At 37.7% G+C, this 15,568-nt stretch overlaps 1 protein-coding gene across 1 annotated transcript in view; it reads left to right on the top strand.

The window, feature by feature from the left end:
* SPAG16 (sperm associated antigen 16) overlaps nt 1–15,568 on the top strand; it is a 416,421-nt gene that overhangs the window by 278,854 nt on the left and 121,999 nt on the right. The window contains 3 exon segments of the mRNA XM_035891998.1: nt 8,572–8,577; nt 9,297–9,325; nt 9,483–9,548. Of these exon segments, the coding sequence (XP_035747891.1) occupies nt 8,572–8,577; nt 9,297–9,325; nt 9,483–9,548 (101 nt within the window).

The raw sequence follows: 15,568 nt of genomic DNA, 5'->3' as shown, positions 1-15,568 counted from the left end.
ATTTTGTGGTACGTCCTTGTGGTAGTGTAAGGCAATGACACCTTTTCATAATATATCCTTATTTTGGCTAAACAAGAGGCCGAAAATATGCAAGGCCCATAACACTTAAAGCCTGCAAATTTATGAGACAAAGTTTGCCTGTTCCTAAATGTAATGGAAGTTAACCACCATATTATTGAGATACTGAGATAATAATTATTTGTGTTTTGAATGCTAAATAAAACTTAGATATCCAGCAGACTTACTAAAAAATATAACTATTTCCATTGCTACCCAGACTTTCCTGCTTTACTTTCTCTTTTCCCTAGAAAATCTCACTTTTGAAAGAATTAAGGTGAATTTGATTTTGAATACTTAAAAAATTCTGTATTTGAAATTGCAGAAGACTAGGAATATTTTTGATAAGCATTTACAATCCTTTTTTCTCCTTTCATTCAGAATATGTAGGCAGCATATGCAGGATTTGGAACCTGACTTCAAGAGTGCTATTCAGCAGTTCAGGTTAACAAAAGAGAACTGCAGACATGTTCTGTTAAGTTTGCCCTTTTTTGGTTTTCTCATTTTGGTATTTTTCTCTGTGCATCTGCCATTTTAAATTTGGATGACGTGATGACGTGCATTTGATGCATAGTGACTGCCAGAATAAAAATTCACAGTGTGAATGCAGGAGGGTTACAAATTCATTTATACCAATAGAAGTAAACGCTGTCCAAATGGCTGCCAGACAAGCAATAACTTTGATCTTATTGGCTTACTCTTGATTTATACTGACTCTTTGAAGGGAAGAAATTCTTCAGCTTTTTCTTTTTTCTTTTTTTTTTTTTTAACTTTTGGGCCACCTCATTTGTCTTATTTAATAATCACAGTTGTGTATGTACCTGCTTTTGCCTGTATACTGTCTTTTTCAGTTAAAAATGCTTTGTTTTTCCTTTTTCTTCTTAGGAAGAATAACCAGTGTTCTGGTATGAATTCACATAAGGCAACAGTTTGGCATTTGGGCCAAAATTGAGCTTCAGGTTTTAAGAGCACCAAAATCCTTCAGACTGATGATACTCAACTTCTTGTCTTCAGATATGATCAGATCATGTTGCTTTGCTCAGTTGCTGATTTCTTAAGACCTTTGTTAACTGGAGCAGAACCGGATTAGCAGGTGAAGAAACACTATTCTTGAGTGCAGACACTAAAGACAATGTACAGGAGTGGTAGATTCAGATGCAGAAGCTGTATGTGTGCAGAAGCTGAACTATATACAACTGCACAGCTTCTCATGCCTTTTGTAGTTTTCTTGCAGGCCAGATGCTGTTTACTTCTGAACAGAGGAAAACTAAAAACTTTCCAAGCATGAAACTTAAATTTCAAACCCTCTGCCTTTAAAGGTGAGAAGGAAGAAAGGGTTTCCCATCTAGCCCTCTCACTTTTTCTCATATATAATTAAATTATGTATTCATTGTTTTATTCTGCTTTCATGTAATTTCATTTTCAAAGCCAACAGATATTCTTTTGTATTTCTTTTCTGTGCTTTCACTGCACTCATAACTTTTCCAGTTATATTCCACCAGCAAAGTCTGCTCATTTATAATTAATCTTTTTGATCTTTTTTACATTAAAGCAATAGAGCTCATAATGCTTAATGTTAGACAGCCCTACTAGGTTTCTGTCGTTCACGAATTACTCTCCTGAAAACGGTTGGGATGTTTTGCATAGTATTGGAATACTGAGTTAATTTAAAGTAAACTCTAGTTACAATAAAAATGGGGTGCCTAAATCTGTGGGGGGAAAGGCCATGTCCCACGCTGAAAAGTCTGCAGGCAATGGCCTTCAGCATATGGGATTTCCCTGGCCTTCCCTGCTCTTGCACCACTGATCCTTCCCTCGCTGGAACATTTACACTCCAAGAGTTACATTGGACTGAAGGAATGCAATTACCGAATTTGGCTTTTTTGGTGCTGGCAGGGTGATGTATGTTCACCTGCCTTATGAATCTTTATGAAGATGCAGTAGCTTCTGTTATTGAAGCCATCTGCCAGTATCAACCAGGGGAATAATACAGAGGTCTGCTTTTAGTGAGAGAGTTTCACTATCTTTGAGGGGTTTTTTTTTTCCATTTATTTTCTTTTAAAGGAATGATGGGTCCAGCAAAGAAATTTCTCCCTCCCCCTCCTTGGATGGTCAGCCATGGCCATGCAGGTGGAGCTGTGCTCGTGTGTGATCTCTCCAAGTAGAGATGACATTTTTCTTTCTTCACAGAAGCAGGAAGAGGAAGATATCTGCTTGCTATGAAACCTGTTTTCCTCCTTATATAGTTAGAAGTTTGATGTCTCTTACAGGAGTGTAGTGAGGAGAGAATCCCACACGGTCATGTCTGTTTAAATACTGCCTGTGGTTACAGGTTTCTGCAGACTGCAGTACAAAAATCCAAGTGTCAGTAGAAGACAAAAAGATAATTCACTTTCATCTCGAGAACAAAGCTGAACAGAGGAGCTTTTTTCAACTTTTTTTAATTCATGAAACATTTATCTTAGAGTCAGGTTATATTATGCTGGCAAGAATATAATCTGTCAGCATTTCTACTATAAACTCCTGTTTTTAGTGTTTTTAGGAGAGCCTTAGAGGTTCACTTTGAACAGATTTAGCATACAAGGTCTTGGCCTAGAAGCATACTTCTCCTCACAATTAAGAAAAATGAATATGACTGCATGTTCAGTGCAAAAGCCATATTGATGGTACGTTCAGGTGAAAGTTCAGATGCAGAAAAATGAGATAATTCAGGAGTATCCCAGAGCAAGGTTACTTTAGTTTTTTCCATATTTTTAATAGCAGGTGTTATTAACACTGAAGTGAAAGGAACACTGGTCTGTAATGAAAAGCATGGTGCCAGGCTTAGCTGGCAGGCAGCGCTCTATTTCTAGTTTCTATTACCTACCAGCTTTAGAAAAATGCTGTTTCTCAAGTTTTTAATGTTTCACAGTATGGAAGTTGTTATATAAGTTCATGCATTTTAAAGAGATCAAAAATTCTCTTTCGTTTCTTTAGGAAGATGTAGTGAATAAAAAAAAAAGCAAGCTGTCTGTGAGAAAGGGAAATCACCATAATAGCAGATGTGCTTCAGCTTTGGCGCCCATACCTGCCTCTGTGAATCCTTGTGCAATAAGGCACACAAATGACCGTTGTGAGTTAATTTTATTCCCCAAATACAGGATTACAAAACATCTGAGTAATGCCCTGGCCTTACCCTCGGTCTAACATCAAGAAACAGTCTTCTGCATGATTTTTTTCCCCCAGGGTCTATTCCAAGTGAGGAGAACAGAAGCAAACTGCATGCTGAAGGTTATGTGCTTTGAGCTTATCGAGTAAAACCTGTGGTGACAGATAGTAAAATTGTTTTCCAAATTTGCTCACTGCTTACTGTACATATACTGTACATCGTGTGCTTGTAAAAGCCTCTGAGAGAGTAGCTGGGAGATGGATACGTTTTTGCCTTGCTTTGAGTGGTGCCCTCTGGATGAGCCAGGATGAGGCAGTGCGAGCAGCTGGGCTGGCCTTGCGGGGGACACACACAGGTTTTGTGTGATGCAGGAAATTGCTGAAGTGAGTTATTACGGGCTGGGCTGAAAGGAGAGACTAAAAGAAAGGAGCCGTCTTGCAAAGGTAGAGGGGGTAGGTGTTTTTAGATTCTTTCCTCCAGTTTTTGTGTTTACCTGTCATATCCCATGAAAATGAGTTTTCTCTCTTTTAAAAATTACCTTGTTATAGCTTGTGCTCTAGCAAAGAGATCCAAATCCCTTTTGATGTTTCCAGTGCATCTACTTCAAGGCAACAATGCAGGCAATTCCCCTGCATCACGGAGTGACTTCAGAGTCCGCAGTTCTGCTGGATATGTCACATGTTTCCTTCAGAGCTTGCTAGTGCCTTCCTGGTGCGAAGCACAGGTAGACCAAGCAGACAGAGTGTCATGAATAAGGCAAGGATTTGAGTAGGAGTCACACTTTTAATTTTGTACTTTGCTGTAAAATAGGAAGCCCTGTTCAGCAAGGGAGATTGAGAAAAAGTTCTGGCCAGCAAGAGTAGAGAGGTGATTGTGCCCCTGTACTTGGCACTGGTGAGGCCGCACCTCGAACACTGTGTCCAGTTTTGGGCCCCTTGCTACAGGAAAGATGTTTTATTGCTGGAACACATCCAGAGGAGAGCAACCAAGCTGGTGAGGGGTCTGGAGCACAAGTCTTACAAGGAGCAGCTGAGAGAACTGGGGTTGTTTAGTCTGGAGAAGAGGAGGTTGAGGGGAGACCTTATCACCCTCTACAACTCCCTGAAAGGAGGCTGTAGCAAGGAGGGGGTTGGTCTCTTCTCCTGGTAACAGGCGATAGGACAAGGGGAAATGGTCTGAAGTTGCACCAGGGTGGGTTTAGATTGGACATTAGGAAATTTTTTTCACTGAAAGGGTTGTCAAGCATTAGAACGGGCTGCCCAGGGAAGTGGTCAGGTCCCCATCCCTGGAGGTATTTAAAAGATGGGTGGATGTGGTGCTTAGGGACATGGTTTAGTGGTGGGATGGCAGGGTTAGGTTAATGGTTGGACTTAATGATCTTAAAGCTCTTTTCCAACCAAAATGATTCTATGATTCTATGAAAGGTTAGGCCTTCCCTAGTGAGTCAATAGCCAGTAATCACAGCACACTTAACATGACACTTGTTTTAGGAAACGTTCAAGTCCAGTGAAGTGAGTTACCTAAGTATTAGATTATTGGACTTTCTGGAAAATTTTTACCTATGTAAGATCAGAAGTTTCATTCAAGATACTATGTTTTTTTCCCCCAAATAAAATTAAACCTTTCATGAAAAACTGTCGGGAGGTTTTGTTTGTTCTTAATAAAGAGAATGAGGTGAACAGTTCCACTGCTGAGTACTTCATGGTTTGAATACCTTTCTTAGTTCAGTCCTGGTGAATGAACATATTGCTTTGAGGTAATTTCTAAATGAACCAAGAAATTACACATAAATCTCTTATCTGAACACTGTTTAAATAAACCTCATACTCAGATATTATCTAAATCTCATATCATATCAAACTAATAAAGATAATTACACATTGCACCTAGTATATTGCACTCAGCTTGATCTAATGGATATGTTATCTTGATTTTTGAACTTGGCAAAGTAAGTTTGTTCATATCAGAGTTTCATGTACAGCAGGGCATTCAAAATCCAGAAAAATAATCAAAACAGCGGAGTTTAAAAACATGAGTTTTTAAACGATGCTCAACATTTTTTGGCTGTGTGTTTTCTCCCAAGATGCATGTTAGTTTTGGGGGTTTTTTGTTGTTGCTGCTAAACTGGTAATTAAAATAAGTATAGGAAGATTCAGCTGCTATGTTACATAGTTAATGGTTGAACTGAATTCTACTGATGCAAAGAAGCTGTGGTATAATAATTATGATTGTATTCAGCCTGTCTTGTCTTGCCCTGGTATTTGTATATCTATATGGACACAATAGGGAGGATTTACAGCAGAATTTTAATATCGATTCTGAAATCTTGGGCTTTTATCCTGTGAAAGTAAGAACAAAAAATAATTTGAATTTAGGTTCCTTGTTTAACTACTTTTGCAGCAAGATTACTGCTCACAGATCCACAGTTCCAAAGGTCAGGCTGCTTTTCTGCAGTACTGGATTGTATTTTAAAAAAAAACGTTTTCTCTATCTGAAATCTTTTAGATAGCTCCAGTCCAATGCAGGCAATTAATGTCTGTGCTCAGTGGAAGCTGAGAGATTGATAGGCTCCATAACATAATGCCATGGTGTTTCTAACTGCTGATTCTAATGTTAATTTCTGGGTTTCAAAATGGAAAATTATATGTGTGTGTGCATGTGTGAATAATATTTAAAAAAAACCCAAACAATGCAGAACACCTCATATTTTGTTTTCTTTGAACGTTGCTATTATCTGTGTATTTTCTGCAGAGGAAGAATGTTATTAATGTAATTGGACAGTAGCTCAAGGAGTGAATAGAACTGACATTTCTTCTATTAATATTTCAGTCAAGACCTGAAGACTCAGTTAAAAATAATAATGTATTCTCCATAATTTACTGCCCTTTATACTGCTAGAGTGTCCTATGCAAGGAGACTGGACAGACCCCATGGGTTAAATGTGGAAAAAATGGGCCTTTTACAGCCTTTTTACGGAGTTCTGCTCTGCTGTTTTGTTGTTTCTCCCAGTCTTGATTTGTGATGTTATCTCTCTCAGTGGGGTGATGGTCAGTGAGAACTTGCAGGTAGCAGTAAAGGAGCATAATTTTCCCTAACTGAAAACTCCCCTAACATTAAGACAACCTTCTCCTTTTTCCTTTGCTCTTTTCCTCCTGATACAAGTCCCAGGTGTTTGCCCCTTGATAGTCTTGAACCTTAAAGAAATTCATTTAAAAGGCAGATGCATACAGCTGGTTTCTGGATGACAAGAAGCTGTTAGTAAGCCAAGGACCAGCCTGCAAGGCACTCCAGTGAAATGCCTCTGAAGAAGAGGTGCTCTAAACTTCACTCCAAGGGAGATTAAGCCTGGGACTTGGACACCCTGTTCACACCTGGTTCAGTTCCACCTTGAATGAAGCAGGGGTCCTGGTGGTGTTACAGTAGATTATTTTATAATTAAAGACTAATTAAAGACTGAAAAGCAGAATGCATGTGCAAAAGGGGTATCATTAACTTACTGCTGAGCTCTTGATGCTGAAAGCTCAGTGCTCTCTTAACATGTGCTCTGATCCAGAGAATATTTATTGCTGTTTGGTTTTGCTGGAACATTACAGCTAAATAGTAAGCTTTCCAGTTTTATTTTTATAGCATGTGTGTCTGCAAAACTCAGATTTCCTGGTGTTGGTAAAGGAAACACTAGCTGTGCATTGAGTGGCACTTTGGAAATTAAGTTTCAGCAATAGTATTGAGAAACACTTTACAGAACCATTGCCTTTGTCTAGTTTTTTTATTATTATTATTATTATTACGATTATTAAAATCCTTTTCAGGTGGTTTATACTGAATTGACTTATGGAAGGGAAATCAGAAAGTTCACATTCATTTTGTGGCACGGCATCCATGTGGTTTTCTTTTTTTTTTTGGTTTGTGATAGCGTGCTTTTTCTGCATTTGTAGAAAGGTTACTGTGTATATATTGGTATTTGAAAGTGTCTGAGGGTAAATACTATGCCTTGCTGAGCAACAGCAGTTGTTTTACAGGGGCTATTTTTTTGCATGCAGAATGTGTACCAACATTTGGGTTGTTACCATGGACTGGGTACAATTGATGTTGCTGCTAGGCCACAACATAGATTTTATGTCCTTGACATTTTTTCTTGCTAGACTGCTCATATGTGTTTGGTTATCTTTGTCCCCTATTATGTCATCTTTATCAGGTTTAATTTGTCTGTCTCTCTTGGGAATTTTGTGTAATCACATTTCTATTCCAACAGTGAATTTATAATTGGATAATAATTATTTAAATTTTCTTTTTATCAGGATTTATCAGTTCATATTCTATTATTTAGAAATCATGTAAATATACAAGTTTTTTGGGTGGAGTTTTTTCAGCACTTTCCCCCCCCCCGCAAGTCTGTTGAAAACTGGGGAAGACTCAAGAACTGTACTCCGGCAATATTTTTATGCCTAAAGTGTATGGCATGCTTGCTCTTTAAAGACAGTGGCTTGCTTTTAATAGTTTGGACCCTTTTTTTCTTGTTATGTTTGTCTTGCAGTCCTTCCATGGGAATAATACTAATTTCCTAGTTTGATCTCAATAGTATATCCAGCCTTGAAGCAGAAACTACAAGAGAGAAAGGTAAATGAAAAATACAGTAAGATACAAAATGCCAAAGTAGCCTGCTGCCTCTTTTTGGTGACATTTTTTAAACAAAAGGAATTCTGTAAAGTATTAAATGCTGGACTTCATCAGAAATCTGTATTCTAATGCCGTATGAACAAGACTGGAAAGAGTGTCCTTGGTCTCCAAGTTCAGGCAAAAGATCACATGCAGGAGAAGACTTCTCAAGCAGCTTCTCACAATTAATGACGATTGTTTATCCCCACTGCTTGGAGTGGAGTGGAGTTTTCTTATCTCACTGTTTGAGAACTGTCTTCTAATTTCCAACTGAAATTTATCTGCAGATAATGAATACCCATATGTTCCTGCATCAACGCTGCTCCTCAGCTCCAATAGCTCTTTTCCCTCTTTGCTCTTAACGCCTGAGATATTTACAACAGCAATCTAATCCCCTTTAACTGCTGTTTTGTTGGACTGAGTTCTCCTAAATGGTTCAGAGCTGTAATATGAACTACAGGGTATTACTGAGTAGCATCCTGCCAGAATTACTTTGTGGTCAAACCTCATTAACTACTTTCCTGAAAGGACTTGTTGCAAACAGTGAGAATATACTGATAAAGCATGCTGATGATAAAAATGTATGAAGTTTTGTCAGCGAAAAAAGAGAATTCAAATATCTTACGTTAGAGGAAGAGTCATTTTTTTTCTTTACTATTTGGCAGAATATAAGTATATAATATCTTTGGGAAAATAAAAATGGAATTAAGCTGATAGTATAAACTCCAAAAGCATGACAGAGGTATGATTAACCTATGTTACCCCTGCTCCTGGGAGATTGATTCAAGCTGGAATAAGAACAATGAAGGACTACTAGGATGAGTAGAGGAATTTCAAATCTTGGGTTTGGGTTTTTTCTTCTCTCCAGAATAATGCAACAAGTTGTCTTTTGATTCCAATGTCAATAAAATGTTTTATTGGAGTGAAAATTTGTTCTTCAGGATATGACTACCCTGTTCAAAGCCGGGTTTCACTTTTAATAGAAAGTTATGTCATGTTACCCACGAAACCAGTGATTTTTATGAAAACAGAGAAATGCATATGTTTTTAATACCTCTGTCTTCCCATCTTGAAGACTTCGGGGGTTTTAGCAGAAGATGCTGTGGTTGGATGCCTCCTGTACTGGAAGAATAAGTCAGATATCAATGATGACATCTGACATATGTTACTGCACTATGTAGGTCACTTACGGCCTAATGTGGAAGATGAAAAAAGATAATTAATTTTGATTTCATGCTTGTGATTCCATAAGGAAGACTTTAATGGTGTGTGTGGAATATCGAGAGACATGTACTGAATCACTGCCTAAGAGCAAGAGCTCAGTCTTTTGGAAGCAGTGATTATACCTTCTATTTCAAACCCTCCATCGAGAGAGATGGCTTTTTTTTCATTATATTTGAATGCACTTTTTCCTTTAGCTACTATGTGAAAGAAGGATATATCTCCTTAGTAATTGTGAGAAATGTGCTCCTCTTCTAGCAACCAGAGCTATTTTTGAGCACACAAAGTGCTTTGGTTTGCACACAGCCATAAAATCAAGGTCTTCCTATTTACAAGGTTATAGAATAATTTATATTACTATAACTTATTTAATTCCTTTCTTTTTATGTCTAATTCCTAGGGTCTCCATGTTTACACGTTCTATGGTTACCTGCATTCCTGTAATCATGCTACATTCAACATGAATGTAAGTCTCCTTACAAATTTCCTTTTTTTTTTTTTGTTTTTAATCATCCTATTCCTTGCTCTGGTAAATATTGTCTTGCACTTTGGTGGAACGGATACCTCTGCAACTGAATTCAGTATTACCAAGGAACTCTAGAGTGGTTCAGTGTGGCACACACCTGCCAGCCAGAACAGAGTCCCAGAGACTGTTAGAATAAAGCTGCTTCCCCCTTGTGCCTACCTCCTTCCTCCTTTGATCAGTGCACGATATCTAAGCCATTCTCCTTTGTCATGATCATTTAGTTACTTTACTTAAATGAAGTTTGCTGTTAGTTTGTTTTTCTGAATGGTTAATTTTATAGTGCTTGTCTAAAATGCATCATTTTGGTTAGGACTGGTAGCAGACTATGATCTGAATGCCTGTTAACTTTGGAAGGAAAGTAATTCTTCCAAAATGTTTTTTTGAGGTGATATGAAATACTCTGAAATGATCAAAACATTTATGATGTATGTTTCTTCTAGCTCTCCTGGCCACACTGCTCTTTAAATCTGGTGTGGAAGCGGTGAGGACCATCTTTCCTGAAAAATATCTCAGTGGTGTTCTTGCTCTCTGTGCTCTCACTGCCACTTCTATTACAAGCAGAGCAAGGAACTAATTTTTACTGTAGGAGACTCTGAATGTTCTCCTCTTGTTCAGTATCAGTTACTGCTTTACCAACTGCTTATGTCAACCCTATGTGTCTATAGGGCAAACCCTAGAGGTTGACATAGCAGAAAGGGTGGGATAAGCTTATGTCAAGGAGGTGAACAGGAATTCCCAAGGCATCTTAATTCTTTCTTGGCCACATGTGTGTATCTGTGTATTTGACAGGCACAACCTGCCTCTCAGTATTTTGAAACACCGTGGTGTAGAACAGAGAATATTTAACAGTAGCAAGAATTGTGAGGAAAATACTATAACAATACTATAGTACTGTCTTTAACATGAGTATTTACAAAGAGCCTCATGCTCTAATGTGACCTATAATGATTAACAGGAAGCTTAAAAACTATGTGCTGATAATCTTCCAGATAAGCATGTTATTTTGATAAAGAATATTATAGTTGGCATTAAACTCTAGACTAAAATCATTGGTTGACATTCTCAATGATTGAATTAGTAAAAATGGAAACATCTAGTGCAGCATTGATTACACTGAGTGAGGAATATAATTTCAGAAGCTGTAATTGCAGTTATATAAATTAACTCTCTAGGTACTGGAAAACTACTGAAAAGACTATGTAGTTGGTCCTGACTTGTACAAGTTACAGTTGTCACATTGGTTGGCAAAGCAAGTGCTATATTTCAAGCAAATATAGCACCAGCGAACTGTTTTCTTACCCTCTAGTACTTGCCCAAGAAATTAAAGTATTCCACTGTAAGCAAGCTGATTAAGGTGTTTTGAGTGACCTTTTTTTTTGTTGTTAAAATATGCATGTTTTATGAGGAAGAAAGGTATTTATAGACAAATTAGTATTTTCAACAGTACTTTCATGGGAAAGATTTTGGAGATTGAACATGGACTTTTTGGACAAAGGTGCAACATCACTTCCAGAGTGGCCAACACAAAGCCTAATGGTTAGACCTGGCCAAAGAAGCTTTGCAGCCAGGCAAAGATTTGTTGGAAAAGTCTGGTTTAAGTCTGAAATGGCCAAACAGAAGGCTGATTGCTGACAGAATCCTACCTGGATTTTTTTTGTTTGTTTGTTTAAATATTTTTTTATATATATATCCTAATGTCATGGGTCTGCAGATCTCATGCTTTGTCACAAGTCTTGTCTATAGGGTTGGACTCTTGTGGGTGCAGTGCTGTAATGGTGAAAGATCCGAAGAGATTCACTCCTTTTTCTGATTAGGATATAGGTCAGTTTAAGTGGGCTCCTAAGTCACTTCAGTAGGCTTGTGATAGTCATGTCTCAGGCTGCTTGGTGCCCAAAAAAGTTTTGAAAGAACATGAAATTCTAATTACATGATGTTGTGTAGAGAATATACAGAACAAATTTTCCTGTTAGATCAGAAAGCCATCCAGGCAGTGTTTCCAAAAATTAATGGAAATTTTAGGGGAAGACTATTGTATGAGGAAGAAGGAAAAGAAGAATAATGTGTTCATACAAATTGAATAAATCCTTATCAAACTCTGTGAAACTGATTAAATATGAGTTATTTACTATACCATGTTTCTGAAACTGTAGTTAATAGTTTTTTTGTTAAGTGGCGACGCTTAAAACCAGAACTCTTAACAGTGTTCAGAGTCCATAATTAGCAATTTTTCTATGGAACAGAACTGCCAGTTTGGCACCTGAAATGTGGCCATTAGCTGGAGGCTGCCTTGCTGGGACACAAGATGTCTGAAGAATCTGTCACGTTGTCCTGATGGATACTCTGCTCTAACTTCTGTAGTTATGGTTATGTCAGGACTTAAAAGATAATGCTTTCAGCAGTGTATAAATTCTGTGGTTTTCCATGTTGGTTCTCTGCCTGTGGAAAGTTTGAGAAAATTTCAGCAAAATCCATGTAGCTTCTTCTGAACTGACGACGTAGAAAAATGCGTCTTTTCTCCTAAAAGTTAATGTTACAGCCCCTTTTACTCCCATATCCTCATAACACAACTAACTTTGTAGAAAAAAAATGTTTCAGATGTTTCTTTTCCACTGAGGGCTAAGTCTTTGAGTAGAAACGTGCATGTGGTTGTGAGGGTGGTGTTTAGAGGCCACTGTGTGTGCTCCAATTCTCCTCAAAGGCTCTCAGTGCAGTACAAGATACATGTGAGCATACCTTATGTGGGAAAGCAAAGGTATGCGCTCTAGGAAAACCCAAGTGAGACTGCACTTAAGAGGCAAAGTAATCTTCCCAGTTTTTGAATGTTGCTGGGATTTGAGGTGACCCCATGTAGTTGCTGGATTCCACACGACTTCACAAATTTAGGCTCATGGTGGGCAAAAAGTGGTGGAGGGTGCCCCATTGCTACCAAAATGCCTATGTCTGAACATCAAGGCAAGAATGTCCAAGTCAGCCCTGGCCCTCTCCTTCCATCTTGTGGATAATTATGAAGAGGACATTATACATCTGCATAATTCATGCAAAGATGAAAAATCAAACCACTAACATTTTTACGTTAGTACATGTTTTTAATCAACAACTAGAGGAAAACAATGCCATTTCATACAGTAGATTTCATACAAGGAATGGTGATCTCTTCTTGAACGTTGGCATGTAATATAAAATCTAAGTATGGCCTAAATAACATTTGAATTAAGTTTTGCACATAATTTGCACAGCATTTTCCCAGCTTGGCAAATTACCTATGCTAATGAAGTATAAAGACTGTAGATGCTTTGTCAAATCAATATGAATTTAAAGTAGAACAAAATTTGCTTTCTTATGTGTGTGTACATAGGTGTTTGTGTTCGAATAAGAGTATGATCATCATTCACCTGTTTTCGTCTGTTTCTACCATGCTGTGTTTGTATGATGTCTGCAGGTTAAGAAATCATTACAGAGGTTACCAAGTTTCCTTAAAACAAAAAGTATTTTTGGAATTACAGTTTATATTAGGAAAACCTAAAAGGCTATAAAAAAATATGCTTGATAGCAACTGCCCAATATTACCTCCCAAAGCCAAAATGCAGACAGCATTTAGGTCATTCTTCCATTGATTTACTGAAGGACAAATAATGTCAGACAGTTTTTAAACAAAAACAAAATTTGAATTTTGTTTACCTCTTCAGCAGTCCAGTTGGATGTCAGCTACCATTTAGCTGGGCCAATAATATTGATATTTGATGTCAGTTCTTATTCATTACTGCACCCAAATGATGCAAAAGTCAGATCTTTCAGATGTTTCTATGGATGGCCAAATAAAGCCAGGGATGTCTGACTGCATCTAACAGACACAAACAAGAAAAGAACAGAATGCAAAATCAAAAACCTATCTGCTCTTATTGTTATTTATGTATTCAAAGTGTTCACCTCTTTGCATAACTCAAAGCCAGTTACTTACAAAGGTTACCTAGTAATATCAAACGTGTTCAATTATACATGCAAAAGGGCTAATAGGTTCTTCCTCTAGTTTATTTCTGTCTCCATGCATAAGAAATATAATTACAGAGCTGAATTACATTTTAAATACAGATTTTAGTATCATCGGTTAACCACTTTCAGGCCATCAAACCTTGTTAGAAGTAAAAAAAAAAATAAATCTATTCTGTCTTTGTGTCATGGTAAAGAACAAAAACTGCATCAAAATACTCTCATTTCACTTGTTGGCAAAAAGCTCTTTCTGATAATAGTGAAACTCTCAGAAAACTGCTAGAATCCATTTCCACATCTATTCTCTGAAATATTTATGTTATTCCCTATTTTTGGAAGTAATTTTTTCTGGAATGCTCTCTTCCCTTGGCCAGACATACTGTTTAGTCACTTCCCATCATCTCTGTTGGTATTCACAGACCCCTATACCTAACAAATATGTGCCTGTTTTATACATGACGTGTAGATCAGATAAAATGTTCTGAAACCACTCTAAAAGAATTGGGTAGATCCATCTTTATTTTGATCAGTTTAAATATACTTGCTATCTGACTCCAATACCAGAGTCTTAGTACAGAAGGCTGGATAAACAAGTAAGAATACCCCTACCAGATATCCTAGAAGTAAAAAAAAATTTCTCCAGCTCTTTCTGTGAGGAAGCTCCAATATGACTTATCAGTTGTAAGACTTAAGTCCAATAAGACTTATCAGACTTATCTGACTGTGTTCAGAAGGCCAAGGAAATTCATGATGCATTGGTTTCTATGGGGGTGGCTCTCCCAGGGTGCTGTATTTCTGTGTCCCTAAGAAAAGAGACAGTCTCTTAGCAAAGGTGCTTTAATGGGACTGAAAAAAATCCAATTTTTATATGTCACACCTTGTTTGTGTCATTCAGTTTCCCATCACCATTTCTAGTGATCTAGAGATCGTTTGCAAAGAAAAACTTCGTAATAGGTGTCATACACCTCGATAAGTCAATGACAGAGAAAAATCCTTTTTTCTTTCACGCATAGCAGATGATGGTGACTAAGAAACCTTTAGTGTCAGTGTTTAAATGCATCGACTGCCCCTAGAGTTTACCTCTGCACTACTAAATCAGGCAAAATGCAGTTTCTTCACTGTCTTAGTTTGGAAGATATTTGGCTTCCTGTATTATTTTTGGATCAATTTCCCAGTTAGAATTTCTTCGGGGAAAAAAAAAATAATTCTGTTAGCCTTGAAGTTTAATCAAGGCCCAAGTTGCCTTTGGAAACTTGGAATTAACCAGCCCTTCTATTTTCCACAGCATAATTTATCTGAGATTTTAAACCCAGTCCTGTCAGGATTACTAACTCTGAAAATAATCACAGGTGAATAAAATTAACTTTCTTTTGTTTTAAGCGTTCAACACTTTGTATTATGAGAGGTGAGGTTAGCTCATTCTGCCACAGGACCTCTCTCCTCCAGCATCAGGGTTTAGATCTTTCTTTCATTTACCACAGGGCTGATTTTTAAATTTTTTTTCTAAACCCAAGAATTCCTTCTGGTGTTCTTTTTTGTCACCATGCAGGTACTCTCAGTAAATCACAAAGTATCCTGTAACATTCACCCAAATAAACACGCAAAAGTTTAGATCTAAGAAGACCTTCTTTTGTTCTTCTTCCTCATGGCAGGTTCTAGGAAAGTGTTTCAAACCCATCAGGAAATGGAAAGCAAAGAATCTTACTGTAACGTTGATCATTTCTGAAAAAGCCACTGTCTCGTGTTCTCTTTTCTTGCTTTGCCATGGAAAAAAAGGAACACAGTTTTTCCCAGTAATGATCATAGAATCATAGAATGTTTTGGGTTGGAAGGGACCCCTAGAGGTCATCTAGTCCAACCCCCCTGCAGGAGCAGGGACACCGCTAAACTAGATCAGGCTGCTCAGAGCCCCATCCAACCTGGCCTTGAATGTTTCCAGGGATGGGGCCTCCACTACCTCTCTGGGCAACCTG

This window comes from Egretta garzetta, unplaced genomic scaffold (assembly GCF_000687185.1).
Source record: "Egretta garzetta isolate BGI_Z169 unplaced genomic scaffold, ASM68718v1 scaffold230, whole genome shotgun sequence".
NCBI classification, from domain to species: Eukaryota; Metazoa; Chordata; class Aves; order Pelecaniformes; family Ardeidae; genus Egretta; species Egretta garzetta.
This window is presented reverse-complemented; position numbering and strand designations above follow the sequence as displayed.